We start from the raw sequence: 13,738 nt of genomic DNA on the forward strand, positions 1-13,738 counted from the left end.
ACATAACTGAATAGGATTATGCAAATGATGTCAGGAGTCTGATTCATTTATTTGCAAGAGCAGAAAATAGACAGAGCAGAAGCAACTGAACTTGATTGTTTGAGCAGATCAGTAATATGCTTCTTCTAGTTCAAAGTTTCATTAGAATTTGGAGCATTCTACCCTGTTTACTGAACCCTGTTCATGTGCTACATCAGTTGTTGGTATGACTCTATTTGTTGCACTGTACAGAACAGAGTGCGTTTTTCCACAGTTTAGGGAGAGTCTATTTTCCGAAAGCCACATAATAATTCTTCAAAAAACATAATTAGCTATCTCTTCTATAGCTTTATCTCTAATGGGACGTATTATCACTAGTACCATCTGCAAAAAGTTTTAGTGATGCTTGGTGAATGGAAGATTATTCATATAATAATACACTAATGTTCAGAAAAAAAACAGAACACCTTGACCTACTAGAGATAGGACGTTCATATTCACAGGACATGTACGTAAGTATGTTATGCAGAAATGATTAGTATTTGAACCATGTCAACGTACGTGTTCAAGGTCGGCATCGATATGTCGGCACAACACCACCTACGCGTAAAAAGTGCCTGGTCGCTATAAACCAAAAGTAATGGTTAGTATGATTTGAGCAAACGTGCAGGATGCCTCGCAGGCGTATGCTCAAATCGTACCGTCAAATCAGTGAGTTCGAAAGAGGAAGTATTATTGGCATTAGAAAAAATGATTCATCCAACCGGGAAATTGCTGCTCATTTGAAATGAAGTGTTTCGGCAATGCAACGGGTGTGTGCAGATCGTTCACTGAAGGCTCTAGAACACGACGTGATAGGTCACACCACCCAGACCACCCACCGCGAAGATCAACCCCTTATCCGAAGGGCACTGGGTTCGATTCCCGACGGGGTCAGGGATTTTCACCTGCCTTGAGATGACTGCGTGTTCGTGTTGTCCTCATCATTTCATCATTATACATGAAATGGCGAGTTTGGACTGAGCAACGGCTGGGAATTTGTACGGGCGCTGATAACCGCGTAGTTGAGTGCCCCACAAAAACAAAACATCATCATCATCAAAACCGAAGGGCACTGCAGTACATATTTACGTCCTACGGGGCTCTGGTGCAACAGTGGAACAGTATAACACATCGTACACTATCAGGGGTAACAGTCCGTCGCCGTTTATTACGGCACTGATTACATGCGTTCATCCATTTCTCCTCCTACCTTTGACGAATGTGCGGGAACATGCTAGACGGCAATAGTGTATGGAACGACGTCACTGGGGAACAGCAATGGCATGAAATGGTGTTTTCGGACGAATCCAGGTTCTGATGGCCGCATTTTGGTTCTCCGCAGACAGGGGGAGCGCCTTCACAGTGACTGCATTCACATAAGACATACAGCGCCAACCCAAGGCCGTATCTTGTGGGGTGCTGCTGGGTACGGCAAAAAATCACATTTGGCGCGTGTTCAGGACACTGTGACCAGTATTACCTACATAAATGACATCCTGTGACCCATAGCCATATCCTTTCGGCACAACACCGCAGACGCCATTTATAAGCAAGACATTGCATGACCACATGTTGTTGCACGAATACCTGCCTTCTTGGTGTCACAGGATGCCAGGCTTTTGCCCTGGCCCGCCAGAACACCAGACTTGTTGCCAATCGAAAATGTGCAGGATGTGGTGAAACGACAGCTACTGAGCTGTGACCCAGTGCCAACCACCACGGATGAACTTAGGAACCATCTCTGGATGGCTATAGCACACGACGCCACTCGCGCCTTATACGTGTCGATTTCATCACGCAAGGTACGAGTTATCAGGGCCGATGGAGGATCCTGTGCCTACTAGGCAACAGGACACATGCTAAACTGAGGTGACTAAGATGCTAATTATTTCTACAGAACATACTAATGTACATGTCCTGTGAACATGAACGTCCTGTCTCAAGCTGTTCTGTTTTTTTTTTCCAGCATGAGTGTATAAGAAATAGGAGTGGAGTCAAAATTGAACCTCGTGAGAGTCCCTCCGTAAATTCTCCCCAATGTTTAATACTTTCTCTCCTTCCAACATTGTTTTGAATTACTGAGCACAACTTTGTGTGTTGTGTGTGTTAAGTATGATTCAAACCAGTTGTTTGTGAAGTCATAAATTCCGTAATCTACACAATGAAATGCTTGTTGGTACCATCAAAGTTGCACTCGAATCACGTGAGGGGTCAAGATTAGTCTCTTCAATTCAAAATAAGGAAAGATACGAATACAATGAGCAAGTCACAACCGACTGCAAGAGGGGAGCTCGAAGCATTTGGTATTGTTTACCGCGGAATTTCTTGCTGAGGCTGACATTTTCGTAAATGAAGTAGTTCAGGCCTGATCTTTACCTTTATCTTCGTGCAACCATAGTTCAAAACACCTCCACTAAAGCTGCCACGTTAAAGTGTCTGTATGATACACTACGTGACAAAAAGTATCTGTATACCCCCCAAAATATACGTTTTTCATATTAGGTGTATTGTGCTGCCACCTGCCAGGCACTTCATATCATCGACCTCAGTAGTCATTAGACATCGTAAGAGGGCAGAATGGGGCGCTCCGCGGAACTCATGGACTTCGAACGTGGTCGAGTGACTGCGTGTCACACAGCAATTCCAAACTTCATCAGGATCCACTGCAGGTAATATGACAGTTAGGCGGGAAGTGAGGAAACTTGGTTTTCATGGTCGAGCAGCTGCTCAAAAGCCACACATCACGCCGGTAAATGCCAAACGACGCCTCGCTTGGTGTAAGGAGCTAAACATTGGACGATTGAACAGTGGAAAAACGTTGTGTGGAGTGACGCATCACGGTACACAATGTGGCGATCCGATTGCAGGGTGTGGGCATGGCGAATGCCCGGTGAACGTCATCTGCCAGCGTGTCTAGTGCCAGCAGTAAAATTCGGAGGCGGTGGTGTTATGGTGTGGTCGTGTTTTTCGTGGCACTATCACAGCACAGTCCTATATCGATGTTTTAAGCTCCTTCTTGCTTCCCACTGTTGAAGAGCAATTCGGGGACAACGACTGCATCTTTCAACACGATCGAGCACCCGTTAATAATGCACGGCCTGTGGCGTAGTGGTTACACGGCAATAACATCCCTGTAATGGACTGGCCTGCACAGAGTCTTGACCTGAATCCTATAGAACACCTTTGGGATGTTTTGGAACGCCGGCTTCGTGCGAGGCCTTTCGGACCGACATCGATACCTCTCCTCAGTGCAGCACTCCGTGAAGAATGGGCTGCCATTCGCCAAGAAACCTTCCAGCACCTGATTGAACGCGTGCCTGCGAGAGTGGAAGCTGTCATTAAGGCTAAGGGTGGGCCAACACAATACTGAATTCCAGCATTACCGATGGAGGGCGCCACGAACTTGTGAGTCATTTTCATTCAGGTGCCCAGACACTTTCGATCATGTAGTGTACAACTGATGGTTGTTGCCCATACCAGAAGTGTTCAATATGCAACCATCAATACCGAGGCAACAGGGGGGAAAATACTATCTGTATGTAGCGACTGGGGTGAGTCGCTGCTAAGCAGATGTTGAGGCTCGCTGTGATAGGTCAGCATGTCTGCAATTCCCCGTCCTCGGCATGGCTGCAGTCGATTGGTGACAGGTGTAAGTCAATCATGTATTGCGGAAACAGTACTGATTGAATAATCCCTTGATGTCATAACAAGTACAACAGGGTTGATGGTGCCAGGGCGGCAGCTAATGACCTCTGTGATGTAGGCTGGCCACAGATGGATAAGTTGAACCAACAGCACATGGCGTGTTCCTTCAGGTGGTGGTGGCTGCTGGTGGAAAGCTAGCAGAGGTGCTGACATGGGATAACAGATGGCAGCCAGTGGTGGACAGGAGGGGTGGCCATGGCAGCTGACCTGATTATGCTACTTGGCTTCAAGCATATCAGGGCAGGCACTAGCAATCTGCAAACTCTGGTATGAACGATGGCAGTGGTGTTGTGCCCACACATTGTGAAGAACAGCGACAATGTTTGCCCCCCAGGTGGTGATCGCTGTGCAGCTACATGCTCCAGGCTTGTACTTCCATCTGCCAGAAAGGCGACCAGCAGCAGGTGGCAATCACCCAACTGGTGACCCATCAGTGGAGAGGTGCAAAGTCAGCAGCATTCAGACTTGGTACAGGCGCAGCCTGAGGTTAGCTAAGAAAGAGTCCTGCTATGGTAGCTTGTTGACTCATTTCACTACGACCATCAGTGACTTTCTCTCATGTCTAGCGCCTGGCGATGATTGCCTAATGTCTGCCTGAATTACGCGCTACATATGCAAGCCTGGCGGGCGGCCACCTGATCTGTAACTCACAACAGGTAGGACATGCCAGGTATAGCTGTTGGGGAAGCATAACGTAATTTGATCCAGCTTTGCCGTCATGTCAGCACCTCAAGGAGCCCTGTCAGTGTTGAGTCGACTTCTCTTTTCAGAAGTCTCGGCGACTTCTGCAATATCAACTTAATGATTCGTTTCCTTTCTCCAGGACACATAGTTGGTGTCTTGTGAAACGCTCCTTAAGACATCACTTTGCTGAAGAGGTCACAACAGTCACTCACTTCACCTAGTGGAACAGTGGCACAACGCTCCTCTCCCCTTCGAGAGATCTGGTCCACCACATGTCTGTCTGCATAATAATGTAATCATTAAATGATTAAATGGGAAACATGGTAGGCAGGTATTTCTTCCTCTTTCTAGTTTCAGTTAAGTAGAATCTATGTATATACCAAGCATCTCTGTACCTGATAGTACATACAGCCATCTTTAAAGTAAAAAAAAATAATTTAATTAAATTTGGAAGACATTGTAAGGATTGTAAACAAACCAAAAAAATTTAACAACAAAACTGTTAATAACTGCACTGCAAAGTAATTGTTACTGATAAACCTCAAGTGAATTTGTAAAATAATTATTACTTCATAATCGTTTATCACAATTGAACCCTAGAGAGTGTGAATAATTGTTATTGTTAATAACAAACATGAGGGACTTCTCCCTATTGTACATAGCTAAAGAATGAATCCACCCACTCAACTGCTCTAATTATAAGAGCTGCAGGTGGGGGGGGGGGGGAGGGGGAGGAGGGACGACGACTTAAGTGCCATTACTCCAGGGCTGACCATTTACCTGCCAATTTTATCGCCTTACATGTGTGGGTGAGTTACTGGGTGCTTATATTAAACTACAGCTAATTACAGAGGTCAAGTGTGAGCTGTAATTATCTTATGGCAGCAAAGCTTCGTAGTTATTGTAATGATTGTGGTTTTTGGGGATGTCAAGGGACCAGACTGCTATGGTCATCTGTCCCAGTAATGAGTTAATGAGGAACTGATTTATGCTGGACAAATTTAGTTCTGAATTTTGGCCACAGGTGTGCAAATATGGAGCTATGAATGCAAGAAAGACTTGCACAAATGTATTTACATGTAGTGGATCAGAAACAGGACATGGGGAGGAATGAAAGAGTTATACTGTTGATTTTATTATTAATGGTTTCTTGCACAATCTGTTCAATATGAGAACTGGATATGTCAACGAGATGCTTCACAGCGCCAGATTTGCTACTGCTGACCAAAATCGCACCTAATTTTTTCCAGCATGTCAGTTTCACGTTCTTTGATTGATTGATTGATTCATTCATTCAATCATGCATTCTTTAGCACATCTACTAAGTTTTGCTGCTAGGTAACTGCAGCCCATACTGGACTTCTATGAGTTGCTGCACCTGGTACCAAGCTGCATCCTGACCTTGAATGTACCATATACAGGGTGAAAAGTATTTAAACCGACAAACTCTGGGAAGTTGTAGGGGACATCAAAACAAATATTTTTTCCTAATGACATTTTTTCCTATGAAGATTATTTAAACTGGTAGAGGCAGTATCACGCTCTTCAGTTGTTAGAGGCCGCATTACGATCTTCAGATTTTAGAGGGTGTGTTACCCTTTTCAGTTATAGGCAACTGCTTTCCACCAGTGTAGTAGTGCATTGTCTCTGTTTGCTAATGGAGCGATGCATCTGGAGTGAGTACACTGATATAGTTGGTGCATAATACGTAGCGCACCGCAACGGACGAGCTGCACAGAGGGTTTATCAACAACAATATCCTAATCGCCGTATCCCCCATCATTCGACCTTTGCTACTGGCGTACCAACGTCTGCATGAGACCGGGTCATTTTGCAGATTACCTGGACTGGGACGCCGTCGCACGGTAAGAACGCTGCAATTTGAGGAAGCTGTCTTGCAGCATGTGGAGTGGGATCCTTCAATCAGCACTCGTGCAATTGCACGTAACAAGGGAACGAATCAGACGAATGTAAGAACAGTCCTTCGCGAGCAATAGTTACGTCCATTTCACATGCAGCGTGTCCCCAATCTGGAACCAGTTGATTATCCACCCGGAGCACAGTTTTCGCAGTGGTACCTGGAACAGTGTGAAATGCATCCTACATTTCCATCCTCAGTGTTGTTTACCGATGAAGCAACGTTTGGGCGTGATGGAGTCTTCAACATGCACAATTCGCATGTTTGGAGTGAGGATAACCCACATGCCACACTTACTAGTGCTCATCAAGTGCGGTTCTTCGTTAAAGTGTGGGTCGGTGTTGTTGGGGACTGTTTAATTGAGCCGTATCTGCTGCTTGGGCCATTAAGTGGCAGGCACTATTACAATTTTCTCGCCGGAGCATTGCCAGAATTGCTGAAAATCGTCCCACTCCCTACAAGACAACGCATGTGATTCCAATATAATGGGGCGCCGGCACATTTCAATCGTCGTGTGCGTCGATTCCTGGACCGACGGTTCACAGAAACGTGGATTGCCAGAGGTGGTCCTGTACCATGGCCTGTTCGATCCCCAGATATGTCCCCTCTGGACTTTTTGTGTGGGGAGAGATGCACAACCTTGTTTACGCAACTCCTGTTGCATCAGAAGAGGATCTGGTTGCCTGGATAGTAGCAGCAGCAGCAGCAGCAGCAGCAGCAGGAACAATTCAGGGTACTCCTGGGGTTTTTGCCCGTGTCAGATAGGACATGATCCAACGGTGTAACCTTTATTTACATGTCACTGGAGGCATTTTTGAAAATCTACTGTAATTGAAATTGGGTTGTGTTAATGTGTTGTCTCTTAGTCATAAAAAAATGGAAAAGTGTTTGTTGGTTTAATTAATTTGCCGCCAAAGAAATGTTCCTCTACCAGTTTAAATACTCCTCATAGTGAAAAAGGCCTTAGGGAAAAATATTTGTTCTGATGTCCCCTAAAACCTCCCAGAGTTTGTCGGTTTAAATACTTTTCATCCTGTATATGTGCTGGGCAGGGGAGGGAAGGAGTGGGGTTTGACCTTCAACTTACTTTACCAATTGTCTCAGCTATAGCACGATACTCCCTCTCAAGGTCAAGTGTAACCCGGCACCAGGATCCTTGTCAGGTGGGATGGGGTGGGACGGGAGTTCCTCTGGGTGACCTTGAATATGAGTTGTTCATCTGTGTTACCTGACACTGGAAATGGTATCAAAAAGGTCAAGTGTGACGTGTCAAAGGAGCTGACTCAGCAATTTGCATCAGAACCTGCCCTGAGCAGCTACTCGTGAATATTGTGTCCTATGTGTACTTTCTCTTATTTTCAAATCTGGCAGGTAATAATTTGTAAAATGCAGGCACATCTAATTTCACTGAATTCTGTCTTCAAATCATAATCACACTGGATCTGAGCTACTTATGCTTGCATCTGATAAGAATTGATTCAGTACCAACTGAAAAAACTGAAGAAAGCTAAAAAATTTGTGTGCGTTTTTCCTGATTCAGTTCTTGGGTTTGCAATGTTTCCCTGCATATGTCTGATGCAAAACAGTTTCACTTCAACATAATTTGTTCATATTTCATGGCGCATCGTGCATCAGATCTTCATTCCTGAAGTATGAGACTTTCCCCAAAGAACTAGTTTACCTTTGAATGCTGTAGCATGCTTTCACATAATGGGCTGAACATTTCTTTGCAGTTTTAAATCTAAATAATGTAAGAGTTTTATTATATCAGTAATGAAGAATAAATCTTGAGCCTTACATTAGGCTTCTGTTTCAATTTTTACTTATTAAGAGTTGACATTTTTTACATCCGATTGTAGCTTACAATGTTGGAGCATGGCGACAAAGCTTCGTCGTTATAGTAAGACAAATAAAAAATTAGCTTTCTGATTCACTTAAGAAGGCAGAAAAATGTCGCTGATCTAATCCTCACCATGTAATGAAATTAATTATTTTTTTAGACATGTCAGCATATATTTCGCTTGACGTATAATGCAGTGCGTACAATTAGTGTGACTGATCTTAGTTCGATAATAACATTAATTTTGTAAGGTGTTGGGTAAAACCGTGTTTTTTCCTGTCATCAAAGCAGCTCCTTCTGTAGCTACAATATTTAATTTTGACATAGGTGAACTGTATTTTGCAGACAATAAAAAACACAGTTAAATATATCCTGACCTTTTGTTATTAGTTTACACTCGTAATAGATCCAAAAATTTCCCAGAAGTATTACAATCCGTTCCGCTAGCACGAATAAACAAATATAATTCATCTACACTCTCGTTACAGGTAGTGAAAAAGACTTCGAGGGTAGATGATTTTACTTTGGTCTCCATGCTTAAATTGTTAATAAATTAGCAATTCTTCCCGCTAGTGTGTCGGTAAATAGAGAAAAGTTTGTTCAGCTTTCATATTTTCCGGAAAAATTATGTGTGAGAGGTAATTAGATGTCCCGTAATGAAGTCATTGCCAGTAAAACTTGCTAATGTTTACCAACTTCGATGACATACAGCTGCCATGTACCGTGGGTTCACTTTATTTTAACATTTTTAGTAAACAACAAATGTTAGGTATTTCAGATCCCTCTGTAGAATATACACGGCATTGTACTTTCAACTTATTATTATGTTATTCTACCTACAAGCGACGGATGAATCAGGTAATACGCCTTGTCCATTAATTGAAACAAAATATTGGTTTTAGTTGCAGCTTGCGTTATTGTTAGTGGCACTGCAATACCCCTTTTTCTGCTACGCTTCCAGGAGTAGCGACGAAGGAAACTGTGGGATTCATCTGCTCTTTGCGGAGTGAATAGTTCCACAACATGTTTGGAAAGCTATGAGTATACAAAGAGAAAAAGGACATCGTTGGCCGCCAAGCGCAGGAGTGGGCCGCAAAGATATTCATGGTTTGCCGCATGCGGCTCGCGACTTGAAGTTTGAGACCCATGCTCTAAAGGCAGTCACTCAGATCCCTTTTTTTATGTGGAGAATGTGTTCAGCAGAAAACCAATGACTGTGAGACTTCAACCATCGTGGGTGCTGCCGTATCTTACACAGACGGAAAAAAAATCGCAATACCAAGAAGGAGTTTTGCGACATAAAAGAAAGTTGGTAGGCGTGTTTCTACACCTGCAAGATGACATCTATTGTAATTTCGCGCCAGTCGCGTAAGAGTAGGATGCAATTGTGGTTCGATTATTTACGCTGTAACGGTCGGGAGCGATAGTTACCATTGAGATTGGACGGGGTGAATTGATTGTTAGTCAAGAGTGCATTTAAGGCGACAAAGACGCTATTATGAACACGACACTGAACTTGAACGAGACCATGTAACATTGTCTGTGATGCTGGAGAAAAACTTTGCAGGAATGTAGCCACCGTACACTATTACTGGCAGCGGTGATCACGCGAATTGAAGAAGACCGGGCTCCTGACGGCTACGTTGCACTACAGAGAGGGAAGACCATCGTGTTTGGCATTGCTTTGGGGCATCGTACACCATCGGCAGCGGAAAAGTGAGCAGCAGCTGGCACCAAAGTGACACAACGAACTGTTACAAATCGGTTCCTTCAAGGACAGCTCCGTGCTGGATACACTGTAGCGTGCATTCCACCGACCCTCAAACCACCGCCATTTGCGACTTGAGGGCGGAGGGCGGGGTGGAGATCTGTTGTGTTATCTGATGAAAGCTGGGTCTGCTTCGGTGTCAGTGATGGCTGTGTGTTTGTTAGAAGCAGGCCAGTTGATGGCTTGCAACCAACCTGTCTGCATGTTAGAAACACTGGACCTACACGTGGAATTATGGTCTGGGATGCGATTTCTTATGAAACAGGAGCGCTCTCGTAGCTATCCCAAGCGTACTAATTGCGCAGTTGTACGTCATTCTGGTGATCCGATCTGTTATGCCGCCATTTATGAACAGCATTCCAGGGAGTGTTTTCCAACAGGATAACTCTCGCCCATATACCGCTCTTGTAACCGTACGTGCTCTAGAGAGTGTCAACAAGCTGCCTTGGCCTGCTCAGTCATCAAATCTGGGACAGCATCGGATGACATCTCCAGCGTCATCCACAAACAGGATTAATCGTTTCTGCATTGACCGGCCAAGTGCAACAGGCATCGGACTCCATCCAATAAACTGACATCCGGCACCTATACAACACAATGCATCGATGTCTGCATGATTGCATTCAACATCCTGAGTTACACCAGTTATTAATGTACAGCATTTCACATTTGCAAGTGTTTATCTCACTCTTACTTTAACCTGGGATGTCGCAACATTAATCACTAAATTGTGTTACCTAGACAAATGTATTCCCGAAATTTCATTACTCTACATTAATTACTTTTTGGTATTGTGATTTTTTTTTGTCAGTACACCAAGAAGTCTTAATATCGTAGCTACATTGAAAGGAAAGTAACATTTTCTAGAAATTGCATACGCCTTCAGGTGTTTTCGGCGTAGGTCGCTTTGTCAAGAGGCCAAGCCAGCCGAATCTTTCCGAACTTCGGCTTGAAGACACGCAATGCAGGGCGCGTTCTAGGGATGGGTAGACAGTCACTAAGGTGCGCGTTATTCCAAAGATCTGGGATCTAAGACGCCTCATCAGAGAGAGACAATTTCTCGGAGTGCCTGATGTATACGGTATTTCCTGTCAACGTAGCTGCAGCCTGCTGAAACATCTAGACGCATCTCTGTGAGACGCGTTAAGATCAGATACGTGCGGTAAGTATGTGCTAACTTACATATGTGGCCGGAAACAGCACCATGCATGTGTTGATCGCGCCCACCGCCAACTGCATCATCGCCATAGGACTCATCACAATGTTCAGGAACCTCACCAGACTGCAACCAAAATAAAAATATTTGCGTAAGTTACAAGAGAGATATCACCGATGTGACAAAAGTAACGGGATAGCAACATGCACATATATTAGGCGCCGGTAGTATCATGTACACAAGGTATAAAAGGGCAGAACATTAACGGAGCAGTCATTTCTCCTCAGCTGGTTCATTTGAATAGGTTTCTGACGTGATTATCGCCGCACGACGGGAATTAACAGATTTTGAACACAGAATTGTAGCTGCAGCTAGGGTCATTCCATTTCGCAAATCGTTAGGGAATTCAATATTCCGAAAGCCACAGCGTCAAGAATGTGTCGAGAATACCACATTTCAGGCATTACCTCTCACCACAAACAACGCAGTGGCCAACGGCCTTCACTTAACGATCGAGAACAGCAGCTTTTGCTAAAAGTTGTCACAGCTAACAGACAAAAAACTCTGCGTGAAATAACCGCAGAAAACAATGTGGGACATGCAACGAACTTGTCCATCACGACAATGCGGCGAAATTCGGCGTTAATGGTTTATGGCAGCAGACGATCGACGAGAGTGCCTTTGCTAACAGCACTCATTGCCTCCAGCGCCTCTCCTGGGTTCCTGACCATATCGATTGGATCGTAGACGAATGGAAGACCGTGTGCTGGTCAGATGAGTTACGATTTCAGTTGATAAGAGCTGATGGTGGCACTCGAGTGTGGCGCAGCCATGTCAACAAGGCATGTGCAAGCTAGTGGTGGCTCTGCAACGGTTTTATTTTTTATTTTACACATCGAGTTCCGTAGGACCAAATTGAGGAGTGAATCTCCAAGGTCATGGAACGTGTCAGTACATGAAATTACAACAGATAAAATAAGATATTTATGAACCCAAAAAAAGACAAGGCGTAAGTTTACGTAAACGTAATCAACAATGTTGCATCTGATTCAGTTTAATTTTTCAAGGAGCTCCTCCACAGAACAGAAGGACTGACCCATGAGGGGATTCTTCAGTTACGATTTGGAAGTACGTGGATTACTATTAAGATTTTTGGATTCTTGTTGTTAAGTTATTAAAATGGATGCAGCAGTATATTGCACACCTTTCTGCACAAGAGTCAAGGAAGTACGATGCAAATGCAGATTGGATTTCTGCCTGGTATTAACTGAGTGAAAGCTGCTAACTTTTTGGGAATAAGCTGATACTGTTAACAAAAACCGACAGTAAAGAATATGTGTGTTGAGAGGCCAATGTCAAAATACCCAGACTAATGAACAGGGGTCGACAGGAGGTTCGCGAAATTACACCACTTATTGCCTGAACCGCCGGCTTTTGAGCCAAAGCTATCCTTTGAGAATGGGAGGAGTTACCCGAAATATAATACCATACATCATAAACGATTGAAAATAAGCAAAGTGGATTACATCTCGTGTTCAACTATCACTTATTTCAGATACCGTACGAATATTAAAAATGGCAGCATTAAGCCCTTCAACAAGATCCTGAACGTGGACCTCCCACGACATTTTACTGTCTATCTGAATAGCTAGAAACGTGAACTGTTCAGTTTAACTAATACGTCATTTCTGTGAAATTAAAACGTCGGGTTTTGTTGAAATGTGTATTAGAAACAGCAAAAATTGTGTCTTACTGTGATGTAGTGTCAGCATATTTTCTACAAGTCATGAACTTATATCATGAACTGCAGTATCTGAAACACAGCCAATGTTGCACACAACATCCTTTACTATGAGGATCATGTCAGCAGCAAACAGATATATTGTAGAACTACCTGTAATACTGGAAGGCATATCAATTATATAAATAAGGATCAGGAATGGGCGCAGAACTGATCCCTGGGGCATCCCCTATTTGGCTGTGCCCCACTCAGACCTTACATCATAGCCATTCTCAACACTGTGAATAATGACGTTCTACTGCCTGTTGTTAACGTAAGATGTGAACCAACTCTGAACTACTCCCCATATTCCATAATGGTCCAACTTCTGGAGCAATATTTTGTGATCAAAAATGGGCTGTGGTTACACGGCATGAACTTGGCCCTCTGCTCTGGTCCAAATGAACCGATAATTGACTGGAAATGGTTACGTTGGACTACTTGGATATCATCTGCAGCCATTAATGGACTTCATGCTCCTAAATAACGATGTCATATCACTGGGCCACAATTGTTCGTGGTTAGTTTGAAGAACGTGGCCGGCCACGGTGGCCGAGCGGTTCTGGGCGCTTCATTCCGGAACTGCTACGGTCGCAGATTGGAATCCTGCCTCAGGCATGGATGTGTGTGATGTCCTTAGGTTAGTTAGGTTTAAGTAGTTCTAAACTATAGGGGACTGATGACCTCAGATGTTAAGTCCCATAGTGCTCAGAGCCATTTTTGACGAACATCCTGGACAATTAGAGCGAACAATTTGGCCACCCAGACCGCCTGACATGAATTCTATTTTACATTTATGGGACATAAAGCATAGGTCAGTCCGTATACAAAATCCTACACCACCAACACTTTCGCAGTTATGAACA

At 43.9% G+C, this 13,738-nt stretch overlaps 1 protein-coding gene across 1 annotated transcript in view; it reads right to left on the minus strand.

Moving 5' to 3' along the window:
* Nucleotides 1-13,738, minus strand: part of LOC126267634 (odorant receptor Or2-like) — a 70,102-nt gene that overhangs the window by 13,880 nt on the left and 42,484 nt on the right. Inside the window, exon 2 of the mRNA XM_049972931.1 lies at nt 11,119-11,218. Within this exon, the coding sequence (XP_049828888.1) occupies nt 11,119-11,218 (100 nt within the window). The remainder of the gene's footprint in view (nt 1-11,118; nt 11,219-13,738) is intronic.

The sequence above is a fragment of the Schistocerca gregaria genome, chromosome 4 (assembly GCF_023897955.1).
Source record: "Schistocerca gregaria isolate iqSchGreg1 chromosome 4, iqSchGreg1.2, whole genome shotgun sequence".
Classification (NCBI taxonomy): Eukaryota; Metazoa; Arthropoda; class Insecta; order Orthoptera; family Acrididae; genus Schistocerca; species Schistocerca gregaria.